Source organism: Mixophyes fleayi, chromosome 12, assembly GCF_038048845.1.
Source record: "Mixophyes fleayi isolate aMixFle1 chromosome 12, aMixFle1.hap1, whole genome shotgun sequence".
Classification (NCBI taxonomy): domain Eukaryota; kingdom Metazoa; phylum Chordata; class Amphibia; order Anura; family Limnodynastidae; genus Mixophyes; species Mixophyes fleayi.
In genome coordinates, this window is record NC_134413.1 from 26,251,692 (window position 1) to 26,264,935 (window position 13,244).

Below are 13,244 nucleotides of genomic sequence, written 5' to 3' on the forward strand. Positions count from 1 at the left end.
TGGTTGCCATGGTGGTCTTGAATCATGAATCAATAATAGCAGCCTGAACAAAAACCAAACACATTCTTCTTATACCCTGCCACAGTGAGATGGTTTTTTTTTTTTTTTAAAAAAAAGACCTCCTGATTTTTTCTTGAGATTGTTGTTTTCACTGAACAAAAAAACCCCAAGATAATGGAAAAAGTTATATTTGCTACGCATTGAAAGTGGTTGCTAAAGCCAAACAAAGTGGTTGTATTTATATTGTGTCTGATAATTTGCCTATGTTAATATGAGGTGTTCTAATCCCTCAAAGAACTGGCACGAGTATGAAGGCAACATATTGTCACACACTTGATTGATTTACAACATACAAGTGAAATATGTGTCTGTGTGTTAAACCGTGTTGCCCTGTGGGGTTCCCTGACATTCAGATAGTGTCGGGTAACAAATATTTGAACAGTAGCGGCTCATGACACCATATTACATAATTACAGTGAGCACTGGTACAAACTGCATTAAATTTACCTAAATGTTAAAGATACACTTTTATCTGTTATGAAGTATTGTTTACAAAGACGCCTTAGGGAAAATTGCTCGATGATGTATGATGACAGACTTTCACTGACCTTACATTAATAAGGCTGGGGGAGCCATACTTTCACTAATATTTCAGGGAGAACTGGGTTGATGATATGCTATGGCGCATTCACAAATTAATTAATAATGGGGTTTATTTAACATTATACAAAGTGTACATAAGTGTCGCAACCCACACAGACAATTAGATCCTAAGGGCTATATTTACTAAACTGTAGGTTTGAAAAAGTGGAGATGTTGCCTATAGCAACCAATCAGATTCTAGCTGTCATTTTGTAGAATGTACTAAATAAATGACAGCTAGAATCTGATTGGTTGCTATAGGCAACATCTCCACTTTTTCAAACCCGCAGTTTAGTAAATCTAGCCCTAAGTTTCATTGTTCTAGTGCAGTGTGGGACATGCAAGGAAACATTTTATTGGCTGCTATAGGCTGCAGTATTTGTGCGCATTGCGTCATGTTAACTTTTCTCTAATAATACAAAATAAAATGTCAGGTGTCTACAGTTTGCTTACAAATCAGTGGATTCCATTACAGACGTTTAAAATAAAATCAAATAAAAACAATTTGGGAAAGAACAACAGAGGTCCATGGATCATGTTTTATATGTTATTAAACGTTATATATATTAAGCCCCAGAGTACACACTTGGGGCAAGCACTAAAACACGAACCATTCTTCTGCCCGAGGCAGCAATCAAAATGATCCCTTTCACAAACATTGCTATAAATAACTGTATTAATGTAGTATATATTATACAAAAGGTAGACATTGATACTACATCTACAAACATTGTAGAAACACTTATACAGATGTATTTCTGTCCCTCCAAACTGCTGTCTGAGACAAGTTTATGCCACATTATAAGCACCCCCCTGGCTTTGCATATTTACAAGCAAACAGGAATAAGATGCAACACTAATACCACTTTCACATTACCACCCCTACAATCAGGGCCATCTTAACAACATTATGGGCCCCCGGGCAAAGCAGTGCACTCGGGCCCCTACATATATATATATATATAGATATATATATATAGATAGATAGATAGATAGATAGATATAGATGTATAGAGATACAGATATAGATATAGATATAGATATATAGAGATAGATAGATGTACTTGCTCAGTGACCCTTGAAGGTTTTTTTTTCAGGTGTTTTCTTTTTCAGGATTATTTATTCTAATTAAGAGCCCTGCCTATGGGGCCCCCTTGTCCGTGGGGCCCCCGGGCACCTGCCCATCGTGCCCAATGGAAAAGATGGCCCTGCCTACAATAACACGGATATATGAAACCAGGATATTGCTGGGTGACAGAGCCTCCCTCCCCGGCAAATTCCCGAGTTGACCGGGTTCACAATGAAATCGGGTCTGCCCGGGTCTCCATGGCAACATCACAAGAGGAGCTTTGATTGGCTCCTCTTGTGATGTAAGTAATTTTTTATGTTTTCAATAGCTTTCGGTGAGACCTGGGTTGAAAATCCTGGGTATTCGCAAGAGCCCCGTTCACACTCAGCCTCGACCTAGGTCTTCAGGGGGTTGCCCTGGCAATAACCTGGATTTTTGAGGCAGTGGGAAAGGGGTATTAGTGGGGAAGACCAGTAATAAGCTTCCTACCCTCCAGTGCACTGTATGCCTTTTTAAAGCTAGCACAACCTACATATACGGGACTGAAGATGAAACCCAGTGTTACTATTGTGATCAATAGTGTAATGTTAGTATTGGGATCGCTAGCTCCACTCAATGCATTTTAATGAATGTTACACTCCAATGACCTCTGAGCAGGAGTAAAAATGCAAATTCACCCAATGTAAAATGCATTTGAGTTTGACATACAGTTTGTTTGTTTTCTAAAAAAGCAAATCAAATGCTATTAGGTATAAGACCTAGTTCTTTAAAGGTCTTTGTGTGTTTAGATAAAGAATACATTTCTTGCCTGAAAAATGACATAGAAGATAATTGGTTGGTACACTTTAATCTGAAATCATGATATTCACAAATGATTAATGAGTCTGTCAACTAAAACATTGTTTATCATTCACAATTTTTTCATTTTTGGTATTATCTGCTATTCACACTTTTAAGGGTAAAATAATGAAGTCTAACAGTTTTGCAAGATTATAAACAATACGGTACCTTTGATTAGATTTTAATACCCTCAACTGAAATTTAACTACTTTGTGTTTCTAGTCAATTAATTTTCATTGATTGTGATAAATATTGCTTTAACTGCATACTTGTCCTTGGTCAAAAGATAGAATGTCAAGTTCTGAGGCCAACTTCTTACACACTGCGCTAAAGAAGCAATTCCATGAAAAAAAAGTGTAAAAACAAATAACTGTGGCAGGCTATAAAGAGTCACATAGCACATCATTATCATCATCATTTATTTATATAGCGTTACTAATTCTGCAGCGCTGTACAGAGAACTCATTCACATCAGTTCCTGCTCCATTGGAGCTTACAGTCTAAACTCCCTAATACACACACACACACACACACACACACAGACTAGGGTCAATTTGTTAGCAGCCAATTAACCTACCAGTATGTTTGTAGAGTGTGGGAGGAAACCGGAGCACCCGGAGGAAACCCACACAAACACGGGGAGAACATACAAACTCCTCACAGATAAGGCCATGGTCAGGAATTGAACTTATGACCCCAGTGCTGTAAAGCAGAAGTGCTAACCACTTAGCCAACGTGCTGCCCAATGATGTAGTAATTGATTGAATTGATGATGATTGTAGTACATGATGTAGTAAGCAGAGAGTATTTGGAACACCTCTCTGCATTCTGTCTGCACTGTAACATGCGGAGAGACTTGTGATCCTGACTGTGTAGCAGAATGACTGTGTCTGCCAGCCATTTTTGTTTGCCAACCAGATAACTTTTGAAAAAGAAGTAATGTGTTGTAGAAGTATAGCTAAGAAAAAAGGACTACCAGATGTTTAAAATGTAATTGCCATTTAAAGAAAACAATTTTTTATGTAGGATTAATGCTTTAACACATTTTAGTGATTCATTAAGCAGAGCAAAGCAAAAAAAGGAGTAAATTTGATCCTAGACAAAACCATGTTACAATGTAAGGGGTGCAAATTAGTTAATTATTTTTTACATAAGTTAAATACTGCCTGTTTTTTTCATGTAGCACACAAATACTTGATGGCTTTATTTTTACACTGAAATTTAAAGTTGATCTAGGACATGCCCTACCCCAACTATAAATCTGTCCCCACATTTTAAATTTACATCCCCTCCAATGCAAATTGGTTTTGCCAAGGTGCAAAGTTACTCATTTTTTTGCTTTACTTTCCTTAATGAATGAGGCCCATAGAGTTTATCTATACAGTGTTTGCTTAATTTAATACTAATTTTCACTTTCTCTGTGTGATTTATGAAGCAAAGTCCAAACATCTACATCCTATGCCTGCAAGTTCATGTAGCCAAAAAGTACATTGGTGCAGTACCACACCAATACAGGGGTCCAGCTCACCAAATTAGGAAATCCTCCCATGCCAACTACAAAGACAGACATAATTTTACTGGGAAATCCCTAGATAACAGGCAAAAGAAAAACTCATGAAAAATGTTATAATACACAAGGAAAAGTCACACAAAAGGGGCAGACATGAGACACCCCGTGAGACACCTCATGCAGATTTTTTAAACAGAAGTAATGCTCATTTTTGCTCACGCCCCACAGAGGTGCAAGCAAAAATGAGCGTTACTTTTTAACATAGTAACAGTAAAAATGCGCGTCCGCAATGTCCTTAGGAACATCACGGACAATTGAATCCGTCCCAAAAAGTTAAAAATAATATATATTACCAGCGTTACTAACGAAATTACACAGAATTAGACAACATTCTTTTCAGTGAATTTTGTATTACAAAGTTTGAAAATGTACATGTCCACAAGACTACCACATGAACTTTAACATGTGCACATCAAATTAAAGGGGCTGTGCACTTTCGGCCAACCACTTATTTGGAAAGGTTGCCTCTGGCCCACCTGCAGAACACATATGGATATGTACTCTGTGCAGCCAATATAGGGTAATGGATCATTTTCTAGTAAGATTGATATTACTTATTAAAACCCTACAAAAATCTGGTTAGGTGATTCCACAATCTTTGCTTTTTTGTTGCTGAATTAACAAGACAAACTCTTGTAATCTGTTGATTTTTGGAAACTATTGCTAAGTACTTATTATATCACCACGGCAGGTAGGGTCTATTAAATGAAGTGCAAAAGACATTAAAAGTTAGCAGTTGTCTAACCAAAAAAGAACTGTGTTACTAAACTTAAACTATAAATTAATCCAATGCGAAAAAATCATTTTGTAACATGCATAAAAATGGAATAGGCAATGACAGATTCCATGTACTTGACACATCAACCCTTATCCAGCTGAGCATGAGTCAGCTGAACGCAAGTCAGCTATTAGAAGCTCACTGTAGTGTTCTTCATAGAGTTATAGACAAGAGATCTGGTGGGCTTGGAATGTCATTAGAGCTTGTCTGTCTACATGAGGTTAATATGGTTGTGGAAATCAATGAGAGTATATCACTGCATAAATACCGGTGACAAAGGCCTATTAATCCCTTTGTTATACCGTACACAGTATCTACACGGATAGCAATAACATATGGCACATGTGTCCTCCAGCACTGTACTCGTGTTGCATATATATATATATATATATATAGTTGTGTGACATCACCTTTAAGCATGAAACTATTTGCTTATATGAGATGATCCAAAGATATGTGTGTTTTGTCTCCACTAGCAGCAATGCACTCATTAATTTACACTGTATATAGCTGCACACACTTGATTACACAGTACGGTTTCCCAGAGTAATCAAGCCAAGTCTAATTTTGGTGCCTGTGATACAGGGAGACAAAGCAATTTGCCCAGTTTCCCCCTAAGCAAACCTACTAATATTGATAGTGGGGGTCTTCATCAAGCCTCTTAGGGCTATATTTACTAAACTGCGGGTTTGAAAAAGTGGAAATATTGCCTATAGCAACCAATCAGATTCTAGGGCCTGATTCATTAAGGATCTTAACTTAAGAAACTTCTTATTTAAGTCCCCTGGACAAAACCATGTTACAATGCAAGGGGTGCAAATTAGTATTCTGTTTTGCACATAAGTTAAATACTGACTGTTTTTTCATGTAGCACACAAATACTTGAAAGCTTATTTGTACACTGAAATTTAAAGTTGATATTTGTGTGCTACATGAAAAAACAGTCAGTATTTAACTTATGTGCAAAACAGAATACTAATTTGCACCCCTTGCATTGTAACATGGTTTTGTCCAGGGGACTTAAATAAGAAGTTTCTTAAGTTAAGATCCTTAATGAATTAGGCCCATAGCTTTCAGTGCATTCTACAAAATGACAGCTAGAATTCAACTATTTCTTTTGAAACATTGGACCACCCTCTTTTCCTGCACACCTTTCACTCTCTTGGTCATCAGGGCACTGTCCTCTCCTGATTCTAAATGCTCCATCAGTGTCTTTATCTCTGGCACATCCGCCCCTCCACTCCATCAATTTATTGGTGGCCTTCAATACTACCACCTCTACCGTGCTTCCCCTGATCCCTCTCTTTATCTTTTATTCCATTTGTCCAACTGCCTGTCTGCGATCTCCTGGATGCCCCAAAGCTTCCTAATGTCAACATATCCAAAAGGGTACTCATCAAATTACCTTCTACCAGTGTCCTAACGACCATTAACAACATCAGTCTCCCCAGTTTTCTATGCCCACTGTCTTGGTATCATCCACGACTTCCTTGAGCTGGCGTGTTGCCTCCTCCGTTGAAACATTGCTAGCATAACACCCTTACAAAACCCATATTCCTTCCCTCATTATCTCCTGCCTTGACTACTGTAAAGCCCTGCTATCTGGCCATTAAACCATTTAAAGCCACTGACCCTCACTGTCAATGCCTTCGCACATTTCTCACCTTGTCACAAAATACTATCTCTTTTGCCTTCTTAGATTGGCCTCTGAACTGCACATTGCTTAGTCCTCGTTAACGACCTCTCACTCCTGCCCACAAAACTTTTCCTTTGCTGCTCCCCACTTGTGGAATTTGCAGGGCCTGCTGCAGACATGCAAAGTGTACATTGGTCCGTGAAATTATTTGTATCAGAAACCAGAAAAGTTTTAAATGCACATCGATGTGTAAGTAATGCAGAAACTATAAAAGTAAACAAACGTACATCTATGAATCGGATTACATAAAAAAATAGAAGCTATAATGTCCCATTACTTTTGTGAGTTAATCTACTGTTAAAATAGGGAAAATCAAGGAAGACCTAATGTGAATTGTTCTAACAATTGTACAGTTCCTTATGAAGCACATAGAAAGTGAGTACTCTATTCACTATATTTTACCAACAGTCTATACAATACCAAAGCAGAGCAATATAGAAATGGGTGTACAGATATGAATGTGCAGTTTCATACGTGCTCACAATTGTGCCAATGTACATGCACTGCGCCATGTATAGTTAGTAAAAGATTCTCACTGTAATCATATCATTAAAGCCTTGAATGATTTGGACAACTTAACTTATGACTCGGGAGACAGTTACTAAAATCTAGTAGCCAGGGAAGATGGGCAACACTGTCATTAAAAAAAAGAAAAACTGTAGTATTTTTAATAGAAGAATTGGTTATCCGGCTCCAGGGATTTGTCACTCTCTGGCCTTGATAGTATCAGGGGCTGCTGGCAAATTTTAACCCAAAGGGCTAGAATCGGCCCAGCAGCCTATTCTTAACATTTGAAAGGAAAAAAAAATACATGTAGCCCAGTGACCCAGCCCAAGTTAGCCCACTATGGGACCATCCATGTCCAGCAAGCCCCTGGATGGTATATTCTAGCATTAAGGAGTAGCCAGTAGCCACCCCAAAATGATAGCATTACTGACCAACTATGCCAGTAGCTATCCAAAAATGCTAGAATTTAAGGGTACTTCCATGCCATGGGTACTTCCATGTATCCACTACAACCAGATGTGGCCCTGATTTGTTGGCATGCACCACTGCATCCCCATTAGCTGCTGTCATGTACCACTGTGTCCCAGTCAGATACTACTATGCACTGTACTGTATGCCAGTCAGCAAGCTGAACAGATATCAGTAGTCACTGACTGTAGCTGCATATAGAGGTGTTACTGCCCAGGTTGCACTTACCAGGCTCTGCTCCTCACTGTGCTCCAGATCCACATTTCCTTGGCTCTTACTCTCTGAGTCGCTGAGCAGATCATCCTCAGAGTCTTCCAGGGCAGAAGAGGAGCCAGTAGATGACAGGGACGTGCTGGACACGGAGAGCCGGCGGTTGGCTAGTTTCAACAAGCCTTCGGTTCTCATCCCGTTCCAGCCAGGAAGATCTATTAGCACCGCAGCTGGGCTGGAGGGTGGTGGCTCTTCAGAACTTGTCACCAAGAGTTGGGGGATAATGTGGTTCTGTGGAGGACCTTCCCAGCTCCCCCTCCTCGGCTCTTCGGAAGCCTCACCATTGCTCCTGTGCCAGCTTCCACTGCCCATCCGTCTTCTCCGTCTCGGCTCCCTCTCTCCGTCCCGCTCTGCAGAGCACCGAGCTTCAAAGTAAAGTCTCAACTCCCCTACGCTCAGCCGCTTCCTACCACTGCCTAGATTTGGCGAGATAGGGGGCTCCCCTGAGCCCCCTGTATGGTTCATTCCGGTGCTGCTAGTTACCTCTGTGGGAATCATCCAAAACGTGGCGTCATGGGGGTGATTGAGGACAGCGTGCTACAGAGAAGTGATAACAGTTAAACACTGTCATAGAGAGCTCTCTAGGTTGTTGCTTCAAGCCACAGTACTATGAGCGTTGTGCTGCAGTGACTGCTATAAACTATGCTATTCACTTCCTCCTTCTCAACCTGGGACTCGTGTGTGGGCGGGCTGTTTTTTTTTCTTTCTCATAGTGCGTCTATTGACACTGACTTGCAGAGTATAGACTTAGTTCTTTTGTCAACTATACAGGTTTTACAGCTCTATCATGTCTGTAGTTACTGTAAAAGTTGTCATCTTCCTTTTACTGATCCCAGGAACTGAAGCATGTTATCAATAATGTCAGCTCAAATTAAAGTGAAAAATATTTTTAAAAAGATTTTAACTTTAGTTAAAGCACCAAGTGCTATTGCTAGTTCCCACTACAGTGAATCTCTTGTATTACATCAATACAGTTAAAAGTGCAACAACAGTAACAACAAAACAAAGAGATACTAAAAGTGTAATTCACACCTTAGGGCTAGATTTACTAAGCGGCGGGTTTGAAAAAGTGGGGATGTTGCCTATAGCAACCAATCAGATTCTAGCTTTCATTTATTTAGTACCTTCTACAAAATGACAGCTAGAATCTGATTGGTTGCCATAGGCAACATCCCCACTTTTTCAAACCCGCAGCTTAGTAAATCTAGCCCTTAGTGTTGTTAAAATATGCACTAAAATGAATGACAGCTAAAGTCTGCTAAAAAAAGGAATGCCGATTGAATATAATAAAAGCAAATTGAACATTTGAGTATATTTTATAAAACATTACACCTCGGAATTCTATCTTCCACAAACTTATTGCTAAGATATTTGATCATGTTTTACATGTAGAATGACATAGAATGACAGCCGATTACTATGGAATGACAGCTGTTTTATATGCCATGTCATTGCGAAATATCAGTTAAAATTTGCATTTCTCTCATAAAAACACCCTTATTTCTCCCAGATGCCCTAATCTCCCACAATAAATTCTTTGCATATTCGCTCCCCAATAACTGTACCCCACTATACTAGTGTGATAATGTGGAATGACGGACGATTACTATGGAATGACAGCTGTTTTATACGCCATGTCAATGCAGAAAGAACAGCAAAAAGCTGCATTTCGATCATAAAACACCCTTATTTCTCCCGGATCCCCTAATCCCACACACTAAATACTTTGAATATGAGCCCCCCATACGTGTACCCCAATACACAAGTGTCATAGTGTGCAATGACGGATGATTACTATGGAATGACAGCTGTTTTATGTGCCATGTCAATGCATAAATATCAATGGAAAGTTGCATTTCTCTCATAAAGACATTCTATTTCTCCCAGAACCTCTTATACCACACATGAAACCCTTTGCATATGTGTTCCCTCACACCTGTACCCCAATACACAAGTGTGATAATGTAGAATGACGGCTGATTACTATAGAATGACAGCTGTTTTATACGCCATGTCAATGCAGAAATATCAGTGAAAAGTTGCATTCACTCATAAAAACACTCTTAGTTCTCCTAGATTCCCTAATCCCACACACTAAACCTTTTGCATATGTGCTCCTCCACACCTGTACCCAACTACACAAGAGTCACACTGTGAAATGACAGCTCATTACTATGGAATGACAGCTGTTTTATACACCATGTTAATGCAGAAATATAAAAAAAACTGCTGTTCTGTCATGGAAAACACCCTTTTATCTCCTAGATCCCCTAATCCCCCATGCTAAATCAGTGGTTCCCAAACTTTTGCAGTTCGCGGCACCCTTAGAGTCTCCAAATTTTTTCAAGGCACCCCTCCAAAATAATTACTGAGCAGTCCTGTTTTAGAAGTAGTTGGGTCAAAAAATTGTAATAAGTATTTAGGTCACGACAGAAATACTTATTTAGTTGTATGCAAAAATGCCCCTCTGCATCCGGACACTCTGCCCCCTCTGCATCCAGGCACACTGCCCCCTCTGCATCCAGGCACACTGCCCCCTCTGCCCTCTGTCATGCTGGCCCCCTCCTCTGCTCTCTGTCCCCCTCCTCTGCTCTCTGTCCCCCTCCTCTGCCATCTGACCTACTCCTCTGCCATCTATCCCCCTCCTCTGCCCTCCTTCTCTGCTCTCTGTCCCCCTCCTCTGCCCTCTGTCCCCCTCCTCTGCCCTCTGTCCCCCTCCTCTGCCCTCTGTCTCCCTCCTCTGCCCTCTGTCCCCCTCCTCTGCCCTCTGTACTCCTCTTCTGCCCTCTGTACTCCTCTTCTGCCCTCTGTCCCCCTCCTCTGCCCTCTGTCTCCCTCCTCTGCCCTCTGTCTCCCTCCTCTGCCCTCTGTCCCCCTCCTCTGCCCTCTGTCCCCCTCCTCTGCCCTCTGTCCTCCTCCTCTGCCCTCTGTCCCCCTCCTCTGCCCTCTGTCCCCCTCCTCTGCTCTCTGTCCCCCTCCTCTGCCATCTGTCCCCCTCCTCTGCCATCTGTCCCCCTCCTCTGCCATCTGTCCTCCTCCTCTGCTCTCTGTCCCCCTCTCTGCCATCTGTCCTCCTCCTCTGCTCTCTGTCCCCCTCACTGCCATCCTCCTCTGCCCCGCGCCAGCTATAGAAAAAAGAAAGCAAACAGAAACTTACCAATCCGCGCGGCGCTAGGACCCTGCAGCCTCCTCTCTCGTGCAGCTGTCACTGACGTCGATATTCAGTGACAGCTGCGGGAGAGAGGAGGCTGCTGGGTCCTAGCGCCGCGCGGATTGGTAAGTTTCTGTTTGCTTTCTGTTTTCTAGGGCTGGTCCGCGGCACCCCAGTGACAGCGCCGCGGCACCCCGGGGAGCGCACACTTTGGGAACCGCCGCGCTAAATCCTTTGCATATGCCCTCCCTCACACCTGTACCCCACTACAGAAATGTCATAATGTGGAATGACAGACGATTAATATGGAATGACAGATGTTTTATATGCCATATTATATGTCAATGCAGAAATATCAATAAAAAGTTGCATTTCTCTCACAAAAACACCCCTATTTCTCCCAGATCCCCTAATCTCACAAGCTAAACCCAGTCCACCTCTGCTAGGTACGCTCAGTTTACTGTCACACCATCGGGCACCGCACCCCGAGCCTCTATACCCCCTCTGTTGTAAGTGGAAGCACCTGATACAAATTAACGGAATGCGGCCACATCCACTTCCGGAATGGTGGCCGTCTCTTCCAGTTTGACGTCAGGGCGCGTTTCACACCTTGAACGTCACACACGTAATCCAGTCACGGCGGTAAACGTCATACCATCCGCACAAGGAAAGGAAGCAAGGTCACATGCTCAAGAACGGGCGGCTATGCCGCTCGTCTCCGGAGCAACTAGATCTACACGCACTGCAACCTCAGATTGGTGGGTGCTCTATGGGAAGATCTTCAGTTAAGGGAGCTGATAGAGTGGATGAAAATGTTATTTGTTACTGCGAGGGTGAAATGATGATAGAATGAATCCCCCCATAGGTTAATGGGGGATTGATAGATATTTGAGGGAATGGTTTCATAGGGCGTTAATTGATTTGTGATCATGTATGTCAGTGTGTGCATGAGGGGGTGGGCGCACTACGATCTGGCGACAATGAGGCATCTGCCAACGTTTTAAACCATTCTCAATCAATCGCTCTCTCTGTTGCATTGTTGTACAACTTACAAAAACAGTCAATGGGAAGTGCAGTCTCGTATGTCTGCTAATGCTTATTGAAAATTGTGATAGCAAAATGAGTGGGGCTTCTACGAAAGAAAAAAAGTGCTTGCAAGAAGAATATGTATGCAGAACAAACATGAAGATAACTTCATTTTTGGTAAAGACAAACGACAACAGTTGGCAAGTTCAAATAAAGCTGTTAATCCCTTTATCCCCATTTTCATTACAATCATCCCCATTCACTTTTGTGTTGAAGTTGATAGGGGGGGGGGTTAGGGGGAACACAGTCCTGAGTCATTAAGGAAAGTAAGGCAAAAGAAGGAGTACATGTTCTCTGGGACAAACCATGTTACAATGCAAATTAGTTTTATTATTTTGTACATAAGTTAAATACTGGATGTTTTTTCATCTAAAACACAAATACTTGATAGCTTTATATTTACACCAAATTTAAAATTGATCTAAGACATGCCCTACCCCAACTATAAATCTGTCTCCATATTTGAAATTTATCTTCTCCTCCAATGCAACATGATTTTGCTCAGGTGCAAAATTACTCTTTTTTTTTTTTTTTGCTTACTTTACTTATAGAATCAGGCCCTTAATCTTCATCCTACACATTTAATGGGATGCATTTTGCACCTTATTGTTGCACTCTCATAACTTTTTGCATGACCAATCAGTCTCATAGATCCTTTTGCTTCTGGTCACAGTCTCATAAATTCTTTCAGCACTGACTGTACTCACATAAATCCTTGTAGCACTGGTTACAGTCTTATAAATCCTTGCAACAGTGGTTGCAATCTCATAAATCCTTGTAGCACCATTCCCAGTTTCATAAGTCCTGTCTTTGCTGATCGCAGTCTCATAAAGTTCTCAAGGATTTCTTAGGCCTACATTTTCATGCTGCAAAAAGTGTGAGAGAGGCCATTAAGCCGAAGGAATTTAAAATCATGTGTTGTGAGCTGACGAGGTTACTTACCATTAAGGGTTAAGTCTGTGACGGAATCAGCCAATTGAGTTGAGGGGGGAGTGGTCGTGGAAAGAATATATCCAGCAGTGGAGGAGGAGGGAGCTTCCTGTTTCCTGGATCCGGATACCCACCCACCAGCCCTGTTTTGAGTATATCCAGTTGCAATACTTCCTTGTCACGAGGAACGAGGTGTGTGAGTGATGGGAGAGCATGGCAGTCACATGGTTGGTAAAC

The 13,244-nt window shown here is 41.3% G+C and overlaps 1 protein-coding gene across 1 annotated transcript in view; it reads right to left on the reverse strand.

Annotated features, from left to right (window-relative positions):
- The window catches only part of ITPKA (inositol-trisphosphate 3-kinase A), a 90,856-nt gene extending 82,369 nt beyond the window's left edge, over positions 1 to 8,487 (reverse strand). Inside the window, exon 1 of the mRNA XM_075192770.1 lies at positions 7,799 to 8,487. Within this exon, the coding sequence (XP_075048871.1) occupies positions 7,799 to 8,338 (540 nt within the window). The 5' untranslated portion in view covers positions 8,339 to 8,487. The remainder of the gene's footprint in view (positions 1 to 7,798) is intronic.
- Positions 8,488 to 13,244: the final 4,757 nt, after the last annotated feature.